The sequence below is a fragment of the Coffea arabica genome, chromosome 7e (genome assembly GCF_036785885.1).
Source record: "Coffea arabica cultivar ET-39 chromosome 7e, Coffea Arabica ET-39 HiFi, whole genome shotgun sequence".
Taxonomy (NCBI): domain Eukaryota; kingdom Viridiplantae; phylum Streptophyta; class Magnoliopsida; order Gentianales; family Rubiaceae; genus Coffea; species Coffea arabica.
Window position 1 is genome coordinate 44,850,491 of NC_092323.1, and position 15,401 is coordinate 44,865,891.

General features: G+C 38.8%; 1 protein-coding gene across 1 annotated transcript; it reads left to right on the plus strand.

The window, feature by feature from the left end:
* Nucleotides 1–1,725: 1,725 nt before the first annotated feature.
* Nucleotides 1,726–4,233, plus strand: LOC113700903 (zinc finger BED domain-containing protein RICESLEEPER 2-like). The gene is made up of 3 exons (XM_072060185.1): nt 1,726–3,822; nt 3,933–4,010; nt 4,125–4,233. Exons 1-2 carry the CDS (start codon nt 1,726–1,728, stop codon nt 3,972–3,974), a joined length of 2,139 nt encoding a protein of 712 aa, XP_071916286.1. The 3' UTR covers nt 3,975–4,010; nt 4,125–4,233.
* Nucleotides 4,234–15,401: the final 11,168 nt, after the last annotated feature.

Here is a 15,401-nt window from a genome sequence, read left to right on the forward strand (position 1 = left end):
GAAAACTAAAAACGAAAAATGAAAAAGCTTCCGTCGAATTCATCCTTCACAGTTCTTTCTTCTTCTTCGTTCGGCCGTTCCTTCCTCTTCAGCCTTGACTCTCAAATCTCAATCTCTTATTCTTTGGCTCATCTTCTCAACTGTCACAACTCACAACTCACAAGGCAGTCGATCACCTAAAGCTTTAAACACTAAGCAATTTAGCTCAACATGGAGTAGGTAACAGCGTGAGCACTGAGCAGCCGACCTTTGAGTGGGGGTTTCAAATCAAATCAAAACCCATCAATTTCAACAGCTGTATTTGACAAATTAAGGTACTTATTGTGCATTTGTGTAGTAAATATGTGCATTATGAGGTTAAATTTTATAAATGTAATATTAATTTTTAATCTCCAAACCCTAACCAAAAAAATTGGGGGCTGCAGCCTGCGATTCAATATATTCAATTTCCGTATCCCATTCCTTCTCCATTGCTGTACTGGAATTTTGAGGAAATGGAGGGCAGCTCGATTCCTTCAACAAGTGATTCGGTGGTTGGCGCGACAGCTCTAAGAATTGGTAAGTTTCTTGACGTTGGCTCTAACATGTTTATGGGTTTTTCTTTGATGTGAAAATGCACTGATTTCAGAAATTTGCTTTAAGTTGGATTATTAAGTGTTAATTAGCTAGTATATTAATGAGATTAATGAGAATATTCAGTTATGTTCTCTGGAGAATAATTTTGATGCTAGCTTATGCAGTTTTATTTAACGCAACAAATTATTCTAGGAATCAGAAAATTTAAAGACAATCTTCAATACTGTTGGTAGTTCTTTTTTGTCACCCTTTTTCTTTCTTGTTTGCCACGAAGGTTGTTCATTTGAAATATGCCTAAAAGTGCTGTACAAGGACTGATAATATAGCCATTTTGACAGAGTATAATGCGTATGTTAAATCCAATTTCCAGCAATATGCAACTAATTTTTGTTGCCTTTCCCAAAGAGCTTGGTTCTTCAAGTTCTGTTTTTGAACTAACTTCACATGTATTTTGGGTGCATTGACCATTACAATTCATACTTAAGGTGTACATTAAAAACTGAATGATGAAATTGGGAAGCATAATTACCTCTATATGTCATTTTTCTCAAGTATTGATGAATTTAGATATGCATACTCAATTTTTTCAGGCTCAGCAGTCTTTCTTTATTCAAACTGTTCTGAGTCTCTAGGTTAGTTTTAAAAAAAAAATAAAAATTGGCAGCTCTCAGTCAAATTTAACATTTGAGTTCTTTCAATCTGACTTCTTTTTTATTTGTAGAATTATGGGTAATGTGCTTTTAGAATTCAATCTATTCCGCTTTTGAGTGTTAACACTCACATCAAATTAAATTTTATTTTCTGTTGTGAGTAATTGCTTCGAGACTGATACAGATTTGATTGATGTTCTCTTTCCCTTTATTATGAATTGTTTTATACTTCATACTTTCATAGCATTGAAATATTATATAAGATCTGAATTTGCTATGAACTTTAGCCCTGATATGAATGTTTTTTGGAAGCTGTTTTCCAGATTTGGGTGCTTGTGTGTCATTTTCAATTTTTTTGGGAGTTGTTTTCCAGATTTGGGTGCTTGTGTGTCATTTTCTATTTTTTCTAATGTTTGTTTGATTTGAATTTAATGTTCCGTGTCAAAATATTTGAAGTGGAACTCATTTTAATGTAAATGTTTGTTTTTCTATTAAAGGCATGTCTATTAGTCCTCCCGAGGTTTCTTCAATACCACATGTGTCTGGGACCGATTCATCCACACCAGTCATGATTGACAGCCCAATATTTGTAAGCCGTGATGCCTGTGATCCCACACAAGAGGGTGGTCAAACACAACAAGAGGGAACCGAAGACACCAATAGGCAGCAAGGAGATGAAGCTGAAGATGATGGTAAATTTCGAGTGCCTAAAAGGAATAAAACTTCTGAGGCATGGGAAGACTTTGATGATTTGGAAGAAAATGGCATATATTATGCCATTTGTAAACATTGTAGTAAGAAACTGAATCGGGGAAAAACTAAACAAACCAGCAGCATGTGGAGGCATCGAGAAAACTGTTCCGTTAGAAAAGCCAAGCTTAGAAAGGCCGAGCAGCAAACAAAGATAAACTTTCAGCAAGCGAATGAGCGTTTTCCAACTGTACCATCATTGCACACTGGCAAATTCGATATGGAAGCAATGAGAGAGGCTGCTGCACATTGGATCTTGATGCACGAGCATCCTTTCACAATTTTGGAGGAAGAGGGTTTCAACATAATGATGAAACGCGGCTGGCCGGAGTGGCAAAAGATTTCACGAATGACAGCTAAAAAAGATTGTACACAGGTGTACGAGATAGAGAAAAAGAAGTTGAAGAACTTGTTGAGGCATGTACAAAAAGTTAGCTTGACCACCGATATGTGGAAATCAAAGAATCAAAAAATTGAATACATGGTGGTGACCGGACATTGGATTGATGGAAATTGGAAGCTTCAGAAGAGAGTGTTAAATTTTGTTCATATTCGACCACCACGTCGAGGAGTTGAGATTTCGGATGCAGTTTTCAAGTGTGCAAAGGAATGGGGAATTGAGGGAAAAATTCACACTATTTCTGTGGACAATGCCTCGAACAATGATGTGGCCGTGAGATTGTTGAAAGATGATTTCGGGAGATGCAAGAAGCTTTTGGGTGGAGGAAAACTGTTTCATGTTCGTTGTTGCGCCCATATCTTGAACCTTATGGTTCAAGATGGCTTGAAGGATATAGTAGATATTTGTGAAAATATTCGAGATAGTGTGGATTTTGTGAACAAGTCTGATGGTAGGTCATTGCTATTTGCAGAAATTGCTCAACACCTACAAATTCCTGGAAAAAAATTACTCCATGATTGTAGGACGAGATGGAATTCAACATATGAAATGTTGAATTGTGCTATAAAATATAAAGAGGTCTTTCCTCGTTTTCAAGTGCGAGAGCCCCTTTATGAGTCTTGTCCATCTTCAGAGGATTGGGAGAAGGTTGAGAAAGTTTGCACCATTTTAGAGAAGTTCTACACAGCCACACACATAATTTCGGGGAGTGAGTATCCAACTAGCAATCTATTCCTCCCTGAGATTCTAAAGGTGAAGAAACTCTTGGATGCACGAGTGAATGATGAAGATGATTTTGTCCGGGGTATGATTACAAGAATGAAGCTCAAGTTTGACAAATACTGGAAAGAGTGTAATTTATTGATGTCCATTGCAGCTATCTTGGATCCCAGACAGAAAATGCGAGCAATAGAGTTTGCCTTCCCTAAGATGTATTCCACATATGAAGCTCAACAGAATATCACATATGTTCGAAAAGCCATCTTTGAGCTTTATGACGAGTATGTTGCTATGGCTACAAGTGGAAGTGCAGGGACAGGTTGTTCATTAAATCCTGCATCCGAAATAGTGTGTCCACCTCGAGCAAGTGCTGACTATTGGGATGATTTGGATGAGTATTGTGGTGAACTCGAATCCGATGAACCCCATAAGAGCGAGTTGGTGGATTACCTAGACAAGCCTCGCCAACTTCCTGGACAAAATCCGAAGGATTTCAACTGTTTAGATTGGTGGAAAATCAACCGATCAGCATACCCGGTACTCTCTCAGTTAGCGGCTGATGTATTGGCCATTCCTATCACTACCGTCGCATCTGAGGCCACCTTTAGTGCTGGAACTAGGGTGATTGATTCATACCGTGCTTCACTTGCTCCGGAGACAGTCCAGACGTTAATGTGTGCAGGCGATTGGTGTAGAAATTTACACGGGGTCAAAAAGAAATTGAAAGTAAGTTATATCTATATGAATTTGTTATTGCAGAGATAAATTAGTAGTTATTAGTTTGTTTATTGATTTTAAAGTATTTCATTATTTGCATTTCCACTACCTAAATGCAGCCACAGAAAGCTCTCAAAGAATATGAGCTGCCCAATGCTTGAAGTTGTGTAAGGAGCAACTACTTTGCTGAAAATCAGGTCCATCTTTTTGTGAATTCTCATTTTCTTATTCTTAATTTGCCATAAGTTGTGTTCAAATTTTAAATTTAAATTGTACATAAGTTGGTTGATTTGTCATTTGTGTATGGCTAGGTGTTGTAGATTGTACACCGAAGTTTGAAGATGCATAAGGAGCAAACAAGCTGTTTCATTTACCAGATTACAAACAAGAGCTTCTAAATGCTCATTAGACTCCAGAAAATTTCCCTAAGTTTTTCCTTTCAATTGGCTGCAGCACTCCTTTTTGTATTTTCGTGAAATTCTGATGAGGTTGAGAACAGGTTGTTGCTTATGTTTAATGCTGAAATGTTAATGTGGATCATGGCCACTTAGTTTCTGCATGCGTATGGTGTTTCTTTAGCCATTGTGTTTGTCCTTTTGTTTGTCATTGGTTTCTCGTTTGAGGAATTTCTGAATTTTGGAAGCTAGAATTCTTGAATCTTGAATCCTTATTAATCTTATTGATTTCCCTGGGCATGTTGATTTCTCATCTGAGGTGACTGCTGCCCTTCGTATTACTGATGGTGCATTGGTGCTGGTTGATTGTATTGAGGGTATGTGTTCGTGTGTTTTCTTTGCTTTTGGCCGTGTGTTTTCTGGAAAAATTGCCACTGGCATGAAGATTCCCCTGGGCATGTTGATTTCTCATCTGAGGTGACTGCTGCCCTTCGTATTACTGATGGTACATTTGGTGGTGGTTGATTGTATTGAGGATGTGTGTGTCTGTGTGTTTTCTTTACTTTTGGCTGTGTGTTTTCTGGAAAAAGTGCCACTGGCATGAAGGTTAGAATCATGGGTCCCAACTATGTTCCGAGAGAGAAAAAGGACTTGTATGTTATAATGTTAAGACTTAAGAATGTCTAAAGAATAGTTATTTGGATGGGTAAGAAGCAGGAAATAGTTGAGGATGTGCCATGGGGTAACACAGTTGCTATGGTTGGTTTGGATCAATTCATCACAGTTGCTATGGTTGCTATGGTTGCTGTCTCCCCTGTCGTGCGTGTTGCTGGGCAGAGTGCAGTGGAAGGTTGCATCTGATTCCCCAAGCTTGTTGAAGGTTTGAAACCTCTGCCGAAGGTTGTCTGTACTCTGTATGCAATGGCATGCTTCTAAGTTTTGTCCATGTGGCTCCAAGACTTTAATTAGCTTCTAAGTTTTGTTTCTTTGAATTGCAATTAATCTTGTTCAATTGATATTAATGTACTTTCATTCGAATGATTAGTGCAACTTAGTGTATTGTTTAGTACAAATTAGTAGTGTTGCATTTAAGATACAAAGACTAGATTCTTTAGATTTGCGTAGGAACCAGAATCAATTCGAGCTCATTCGAGCTCATTCGAGCTCGAGTACTCGACTTGATATCGAGCTCGAATGACATGTCGAGCTCGATCAAGTCGAGTTCGAGTCTGCATATGCTTTTATCGAGTCGATCTCGATCTTTGCTTCTCGAGCTTGCTCGAGCTCGAGCTCAAGCTCGAGCTCTACTGATCTGGGTCGAGCTCGTGCTCGAGTACCCCACTACTCGAGCTCGACTCGGCTCGATTTCACCCCTAATCTCATCGCGTTGCTGACATCGTCTCCGTGGGAAGGGCATCCAAGGATAAGTTGCCGACTGAATCAGATTTGCCAGAGGCCAGTATTATGATGGCTAGGGAGATGATCCGAGGCGGATATGAAATAGAAAAAGGTCTTGGGCGGGAATTACAAGGAATTTTGGAGTCAATAGAGATCCCGACGCAGAAAGAGACATTTGGATTGGGATTTCATCCGACTGCTAAGGATAGGAGGGACATGCAAGCTCGAAAACAAGCTGAAAAGATGGGCAAGCAAACTGTCTTAAATATCCCACCGCTATATCACACTTTTCCTCATCCATCAGAGATGGTTATGCCAGAAATGAAGAATCCTATGGAGGAGATTCAAGTGGACCTGTCTCAGCTATTTGTCGGGGTTACTTGTGAGGAGACGCCATCAGAGAATGCAGAATTTTTGTCAATTACCGAAGGAGCTATTCAGAATTGGACTGCTGATTATCTTCCCTCTCGAAGGAAATTTCGGTAAATTTAAGGGGATTGTCTTTTGTCTAGATCACATCCAGATAGGACAGTAGTCTGGATCTTTTGTTAAAAGAAATTGCTTTCATCTTTTAAACCTTTATTCTTGTTTCAGTTAATATAACTTGTTTTGTTCAAGAAAATTGCTGAAACGAAAATAAAGGTTTGGGTTAAATATGTCTTTAAATGGCAATCATGTCTGTATATTTATCTTTTTGTGAAGTCTCGATGCATTTTGAATTTAATGAAATGAAAGACTTCTCCAGTATTTGCTATTTGTTTATTACTTATGTTCTATTCTATTTTCAGATGGCCACAAATAAAATCTTTTGACCCTTTGGATGTCACCATTTTGGAATTCGATGGCTGCAATCTCGATATCTCTCATGAACTTGAAATCATGCAATCTGAAATTCAAAGCGGGAGCGATACTGAGGAAGAATTTGAGTCTATTTCAAGGGATTTAAAACAGTATGAAGAGAAACTCAAACCCAACTTAGAAGAAACAGAAATCGTCAACATTGGCACTAAGATGGAGGTTAAAGAAGTTAAAGTCAGCATTCATTTGAATAAGAAACAGAAGGAGGAAATGATTGAATTCTTAATGCTTTTTCAAGATGTGTTTGCATGGTCATACGATGATATGCCAGGGATATCTACAGACATAGTGGTTCACGGGTTGCCAACTGATCCAAATTTTTTACCTGTAAAGCAGAAACCACGTAAATTCAAACCAGAAATGAGTCTCAAGATAAGGAACAAATTGTGAAACAGCTCAATGCTAAGATAATCATGGTGTCTCATTATCCCATCTGGCTATCGAACCCTGTGCCAGTGCCTAAGAAATCTGGGGAGGTGCGAGTATGTGTTGATTACAGAGATCTGAATAAGGCCAGTCCGAAAGACGATTTTCCTTTGCCAAACATTCATATTCTTTTGGACAATACTGCTGGACACGAAATTGAATCTTTTGGTGATTGTTTTGCTGGGTATCATCAAATTTTAATGGCAGAAGAAGACAGAGAGAAAACCTCTTTTATCACCCCATGGGGAACCTTTTGTTATCGAGTGATGCCTTTCGGGTTGAAAAATGCTGGAGCCACTTATCAGAGGACCATGACTACCCTATTCCATGACATGATTCACAAAGAGATGGAGGTCTATGTAGATGATATCATAATTAAATTCAAGAAAGTTGAGGACCATTTGGTTGATTTAAAGAAGCTGTTTGAAAGATTGAGGAGGTATAATTTGAGGTTAAACCTTGCGAAATGTGCTTTTGGAGCTCCGGCTGGAAAGTTATTGGATTTTATTGTCAGCAAAAAAGGTATAGAGATAGATCCTGCGAAAATAAAAGCAATTCGAGATATGCCCATTCCAAAAAATCAAAAGGACGTGAAGAGTTTTCTTGGAAAGATCAATTTCATTGGCCGATTTATTGCACAGTTAACCTCTACCTGTGAGCCTCTGTTCAAACTGTTGAAAAAGAATGCGCCGATGGATTGGAATGAAGATTGTCAGCAAGCTTTTGATAAGATCAAGAATTATTTGTTAAATCCTCCGGTCTTAGTGCCACCTCAGCCAGGGAGACCTCTGATTATGTATTTGTCTGTTCTTGATGAGGCTGTTGGATGCGTTCTGGGACAGCATGACGAGTCTGGGAGAAAGGAACAAGCCATCTATTATCTGAGTAAGAAATTTACAGCATATGAGGCCAACTATTCTTTCCTTGAGAGAAGTTGTTGTGCTTTAGCATGGGCAGCTCAGAAGTTGAGAAGTTATTTGCTCGGTTATACCACTTACTTGATTTCCCGTTCCGATCCTCTGAAATACCTGTTGGAAAAGTCGATGCCCACGGGACGTATGACTAAGTGGCAAATGATCCTTTCCGAATTCGATATTGTCTTCACAACACAAAAGGTAGTCAAGGGTCAAGTTATAGCAGATCATTTGGCAGAAAATCCAAGAGATGATGATTACCAACCATTGCATACCTACTTTCCTGATGAAGAAATTCTATTCGTTGGAGCAGTTGAGAACATGAGTGAGCAGCATCCTGGATGGAGGTTATTTTTCGATGGTGCATCAAATTCTCTTGGAGCTGGAATTGGAGCAGTTTTAGTGTCGCCTGAAGGGAAACATTATCCTGCTACCGCCAAATTACAGTTTCCTTGTACCAACAACATGGCTGAGTATGAAACTTGTATTTTTGGATTGAAAATGGCATTGGACATAGAGATCAAGGACCTGATAGCATTCAGTGATTCTGATTTGCTTGTGCACCAGACGCTTAAACAGTGGGTAACTCGGGATTCAAAAATTATGTTGTATCATTGTAACTTACTTAGTTTGGCCAGCAAATTCAGAAATTTGGAACTCAGACATATTCCCCGCACTCGTAATGCCTTTGCTGATACTTTAGCTGCTCTGTCTTCGATGATCCAACATCCAGATGAGTTGGTGATTGAACCTATACAGATTCAACTTCAGAATAGGCCAGCGCATTGTCTGGTTACAGAAAGGGTCACTGATAGTCGCTCCTGGTACAAGGATATTAAGGAATTCATGAAAACGGTATCCTACCCTCCTGATACTGATTCTGTTGCAAAAAGTTTCTTACGCAGAATGTCATCAAGATTCTTCTTGAATGGAGAAGTGCTATACAAGAAAACATCTGATTTGGGCCTTCTGAGATGCATCAATGAAGAGGAAGCCGATTATATGATGAAAGAAGTACATAGTGGGGTTTGTGGGCCACACATGAATGGGCATCTACTGGCTAAGAAGATCATGAGAACAGGATATTTTTGGCTTACCATGGAGCATGACTGTGTAGATTTTGTTAGAAAGTGTGTTAAGTGTCAAATGCATGGTGATGTTATACGTGCTCCTCCTACAGAATTGCATAGTATGACTGCTCCATGGCCATGTTCGATCTGGGGAATGGATGTGATCGAAACTATTGATCCTCCTGCTTCAAATGGGCATCGATTCATTTTAGTGGCGATTGAATACTTCACCAAGTGGGTTGAGGTCGCGTCCTATAAGCATGTGACAAAGAAGGTATGTCGGATTTCTTGAGAAATAATATCATCTGTCGTTTTGGGGTACCAGAGACGTTGATCACTGATAATGCCAAAAACCTCAACAATGATATGGTGGATGGATTATGTGAACAGTTCAAGATCAAACATCGAAATTCTGCCATTTATAGGCCTCAGATGAATGGAGCCGTTGAAGCTGCAAATAAAAATTTGAAAAAGATCATTCGTAAGATGACTGAAGCACACCGGGATTGGCATGAGAAGCTGCCTTATGCACTAATGGCATACAGAACTTCTACTGGTGCAACTCCTTACTCTCTTATGTATGGAATGGAAGTAGTCCTGCCTGCAGAAGTTGAAATTCCTTCTTTGCGCATTCTGATAGAAGCTCAGATAGAAGAAACTGAATGGGTCAGAGAACGTCAGGAGCAGTTGTCTCTGATTGATGAAAAGAGATTGAATGCCGTGTGTCATGGACAATGTTATCAGCAACGAATGGCTCGGGCTTACAACAAAAAAGTCAAGCCCCGCTTATTTGAAGTTGGAGATAAGGTTTTGAAACGGATTCTTCCAATGCAAGATGAGGCTAAAGGGAAGTTTGCTCCCAATTGGCAAGGACCATTCATTGTTAAGAAAGTGCTATCCGGAGGAGCGCTTATTCTTATGGAAATGGACGGTCAAGTTTTTTCCCAACCAATTAATGCGGACATGTGCAAAAAGTTTTTCATTTGATTTAAAAAAAAATTTTTAAAATACTGCAAGAGACGGATTTCAGGCATACTTCCTCTCATTTTTTCATTTCGATATTCTACCCCTAATTTTTCTGCTTTCCTTTTGACTTTTCATAACCATTTTCCTTTTCGCTTGGCTGTCCCTTAAGATCACTAACCCCATATTGGGGCAATTTGTTTCAAAAAAAAAAATAGAAAATAGAAAAAAAAAGAGAAAATAGAGATTCTGTCAGAATTAAACTGGGGCAAATTTTATCTCTTTCTCACCCTAGATTGGGGTAAGTTTTGAAAGAATGCTATCTCAAATGATTGCAAACTCATCATATGATCCGTTATCAAGCTTTTCAAGCCTTAATATTTCCTTTGCTACTCTATCTGATCCCAATCACAAGAACCAAAATTGCCGAATTTCATCTTTTGCAGTATTTTGCAAAAAAAAAAAAAAAAAAAATTAATCAACTAGCAAATGATGTAAATACAAACTTTTCTGAAACATGTCAGAGAAGATTGTCTCACTGATGCTACTCTTTATCAGAGTATGACTGCAATGATACAGTTGGGGTTAAAATTGTCTTGTCTATGTCTCTAGGTGAAAACCTGAAAAGGCACCTTCTAAAAAAAAAAAAATTAAAAAAAAAGGTCAAAAAAAAATAAAAAAAAAAGAAGAAAAGGAAAAATAAGAAAAAGGGGTGGGGGTAACCTTAGTGAAAACCCGAAAGGGCGCTGAGGTAGGGGTTTTGAATTACAAGAGGATCAACAACTAAGAAGAAGATGTTGAGGTCTGAAAGCTGGTGACTATGTTGATTTGGGTCTCTTTCATACTGTTGTTCTTTTGCCGACAATGAATTCCAAAATGGATGACGTCGAAGGGGTCAGTAGGAGCATTTTTCCTCATCAAAGGCCGTCCTCTAAATATGAACCCAACTTTTGATCCTTGGACCTATATTCCAAAAAATTCACTAATTTTGTTTTACTGTTCTATTTACAATTTTATTTATGTATTCTGTATCATTACTTATTTCACATTAGCATTATTGCATGATGAATAATATATATATATTTTTTTAATTTTCATTAATTGTTTATGTTTCTCATTTATTGGGTCTTACTCAAAAGACAATCCCTTATAATTTATCCCAAAGAAGTCATGAAATCGAAGGTCCTGTGATAATAAAGTATGGTCGATTGACATTCAACAGTAGCAAAGACTCTGAGGGGGATTATCGACCGAACCTAAGGGAGCGATTTGGCGATACTGAAACTCATGTTTACATGGTTCTCAAGGCGCAGGGATCACATGGTGGTGGCAGTATTTTCATCACAACTGTTTCGTTTCTTCCTTTTTGCAGGAAAATTATGTGACACAATACTGGCTTAATTAAGCATGATTCACACTGAGGCAAAGGGTGGAAGGATTGAGCTCCAAGTGTTGCTATACATTTTCGGAAAAAATAATAATTATTCCCTTTCTTTTAAATTTTGAAAAATCAAAAGAGTTGCAAGTTCACCAAGTAAGTTTTCTTGGTTTATTACCTTTTAAGCAACATGCATTCTGGTCCTTCAGTTCGATAGCATAGAATTTGTGTTTTCATCTCGACCGTTTATATTTTTGTTGAGATTGGATTTTATCCCACCAACCTCGGCAGGCTCGGGTTTAATCCCACTGACCGTTTTTATTGTCGATGGGTATGGGTTTTATCCCACCAACCTCGGAAGGCTCGAATTTTATCCCACTGACCGTTTTTATTTTCGTTGGGCATGGGTTTTATCCCTCCAACCTCGACAGGCTCGGGTTTTATCCCACTGACCGTTTTTATTTTCGTTGGGCATGGGTTCTATCCCTCCAACCTCGACAGGCTCGGGTTTTATCCCACTGATCGTTTTTATTGTCGATGGGCATGGGTTTTATCCCTCCAACCTCGGCAGGCTCGGGTTTTATCCCACTGACCGTTTTTATTTTCGTTGGGCATGAGTTTTATCTCTCCAACCTCGACAGGCTCGGGTTTTATCCCACTGACCGTTTTTATTGTCGATGGGCATGGGTTGTATCCCACCAACCTCGGCAGGCTCGGGTTTTATCCCACTGACCGTTTTTATTTTCGTTGGGCATGAGTTCTATCCCTCCAACCTCGGTAGGCTCGGGTTTTATCCCACTGACCGTTTTTATTTTCGTTGGGCATGAGTTTTATCCCTCCAACCTCGGCAGGCTCGGGTTTTATCCCACTGACCGTTTTTATTGTCGATGGGTATGGGTTTTATCCCTCCAATCTCGGCAGCCTCGGGTTTTATCCCACTGACCGTTTTTATTGTCGATGGGCATGGGTTTTATCCCTCCAATCTCGGCAGGCTCGGGTTTTATCCCACTGACCGTTTTTATTGTCGTTGGGCATGGGTTTTATCCCACCAACCTTGACAGGCTCGGGTTTTATCGCACTGACCGTTTTTATTTTCGTTGGGCATGAGTTTTATCCCTCCAACCTCGGCAGGCTCGGGTTTTATCCCACTGACCGTTTTTATTGTCGATGGGCATGGGTTTTATCCCTCCAATCTCGGCAGGCTCGGGTTTTATCCCACTGACCGTTTTTATTGTCGATGGGCATGGGTTTTATCCCTCCAATCTCGGCAGGCTCGGGTTTTATCCCACTGACCGTTTTTATTGTCGTTGGGCATGGGTTTTATCCCTCCAACCTCGGTAGGCTTGGGTTTTATCCCACTGACCGTTTTTATTATCGATGGGCATGAGTTTTATCCCTCCAACCTCGGCAGGCTCGGGTTTTATCCCACTGATTGTTTTTCTTCATTATTTGATTAATAATTGTGCATTATCATTCATTTTGTATTTCATGTTTAGAAGTTCTGAGAGTTCAAACTTTTTCAATTTTTGTAAAAATCGCAGATTGTCAATATACTTATTTCATTGGGTTTCACTTGTATTTGAACTACGTTCGACCTGATTCCCATGGCGGGATACGTAGGCAACTCTACATGAGTTCGGTCACATTTTTGTAATATTACTGCATCCTTTTGCTCAATAATTATAGCCAAGTGTTGGCTTGTTGTTTTAACTTAGATGCAGTTAGAAGAAACAGAAGAGCAATTTTGGTGTCTACGTCTTTGTCTTGAGTTTCTTTGAAACTCTAGACAAAGAGGGGCAAGCTGTAGACACCAAATTTTTGCCAAATTTTTGTCAAATTTAATGTTTTCTTGAATATTTCTATTTGATAAGTCATTTATTTTTTTGCATTTTTAAGTATATTTTTTAGATTTATCTTTAAAAAAAAAAAGAGAAAAGGGGAAAAGTCCAAAAAAAAATTTAATAAATTAAATTAATAAATTAAAAAAAAAATCAATCAAATCAAAATCAAATTATTACTAAACTTACACATTTTCATCATTTTCTCTACCAAAACCCCTATTAACCCATTCTACACTCAACTCCCACGGGCTTTTCTTTTCATTTTGGCAGAAGCCATCATTTTGAAGGAAACCAAACCCATTTGACTCCTTCTTGGCCATGAGTTTTTGGCTCTGCCAACACTCAACATTTTGCAGAGGAGAAAACACACACAAAAAGCTACTTTGGGCTAAAAAAAATTTCCTCACTCGGCTCTCTCTGGAAATCAGACAAGCAAAGAAAGAAAAAAAACTAACTCCCCATTCCCTCACGCTGCTCACGGCTCCTTCTACCCATTTTTCTTCCACAACCTCAAACACAGAAGGAAAGGCAGTGGTGGGTTAAGCTATTGGAGTTTGCCGATTTCATCAAATTCCTAGGCAAAGGACTACAACCTTCATTGAGGTACATTTTGTTTTCTTTTTTCTAGTTTTTCTTTTCCTTAATTAATTAGATTAAATGCATGTTTTGATGCTTATTTGTCCTTTGCTTTCGTTTGTTGTTGTGGCTCCTGATGTTGTTAAAGTTTTGGGGTGAGCCATGCATGCAATTAAGGGAAAAAGAAATGGGCCTGTGAATGCATGTTAAATGTTTGTGAAAATGACAAAACGAAAATGAATTAAACTAGTGAACATTTTGTGCTTGTTTCTGGTGAAATAGACGGTTGTAGTTAGTATGTGGTTTGAAAAAGTGTTGAATTATTTAAGTATTTTGAAGTTTTGAGCCTTTAAAGGCATTGAAATATTTTCTTTATTTTTGGGGCTGTTTTGACTTAATGCATCATTTTGTTGTTGTTTACTTGTCAAACTAAGATTATAGTTGTATTGTAGAAGTTATCAGGAGGGTTTTGGCATAATTTTTATGATTTTTAGTGAAGATTATAGTGTTTTAAAAAAATAAAAAATTGGACTGACTTTTTGCTTTTTGGCCACTTTTGGGTCATTTTCTGTAAAAACTAAGTCCAAAAATGGAACCTACGCGAAAAATCGAGTGAGGGAGTGTATTTTGAGAAATTTTGGTGACCGGAGAGGTCGCCGGCGGTGGCGCCACCGGCGTCCGCCAGCTGAAGCTTCCTCAGCTGGCCGAAGAAGAAGGAAAAAGAAACGGCTGAAGGTGGAAGAGGAAGAAAGAAAGAAAAGAAAAAAAAAAGAAGAAAAGAAAGGAAAGAAAAGGAGAAAAACAAATGATTTGGGCTAATGTTTTATTTCGGTTGGGCCAAGAGTTAGTTTTGGTTGGGTTTTGAAAATGGGTTTTAGTTTCTTTCTTTTGGGTTTCCGTTGGGCTTGAGAGATAAAAAGACGGGCTGGCCTAGGGGTGCAGAGAATTCGAGTAGCTTGAATCGAGCTCGCGAGTAGCTTGATTAGCTACTCGACTCGATCTCGAGCAAATTCGAGTTCGAGTCAATCTCGATCTACTTGCTACAGTAAACGAGCCGATCTCGAGTATTTAGTAGTAAGAAATTCGAGCTCGTCGAGTAGCTCGAGCTCGGTAGCACATATATATTGTATTTTAGTTTATATATCAATTTACTCTTTTAGGTTTGTTAGCTAGAATATTTACGGGCTTAAGCAGTTCCCTGCCAATTAGTAAACAAGGGTGAATAAGTAATTTTGGCTCGAGAATTCTGATGAAATGAGGAAAACTAAAAACGAAAAATGAAAAAGCTTCCGTCGAATTCATCCTTCACAGTTCTTTCTTCTTCTTCGTTCGGCCGTTCCTTCCTCTTCAGCCTTGACTCTCAAATCTCAATCTCTTATTCTTTGGCTCATCTCCTCAACTGTCACAACTCACAACTCACAAGGCAGTCGATCACCTAAAGCTTTAAACACTAAGCAATTTAGCTCAACATGGAGTAGGTAACAGCGTGAGCACTGAGCAGCCGACCTTTGAGTGGGGGTTTCAAATCAAATCAAAACCCATCAATTTCAACAGCTGTATTTGACAAATTAAGGTACTTATTGTGCATTTGTGTAGTAAATATGTGCATTATGAGGTTAAATTTTATAAATGTAATATTAATTTTTAATCTCCAAACCCTAACCAAAAAAATTGGGGGCTGCAGCCTGCGATTCAATATATTCAATTTCCGTATCCCATTCCTTCTCCATTGCTGTACTGGAATTTTGAGGAAATGGAGGGCAGCTCGA

Excerpts from the sequence above, each read along its gene's own strand:
- LOC113700903 (XM_072060185.1), top strand. The coding sequence starts at position 1,726 with ATGTCTATTAGTCCTCCCGAGGTTTCTTCAATACCACATGTGTCTGGG. Across the intron at positions 3,823-3,932 it reads GGGTCAAAAAGAAATTGAAA|CCACAGAAAGCTCTCAAAGA; the intron begins GTAAGTTATATC and ends ACCTAAATGCAG.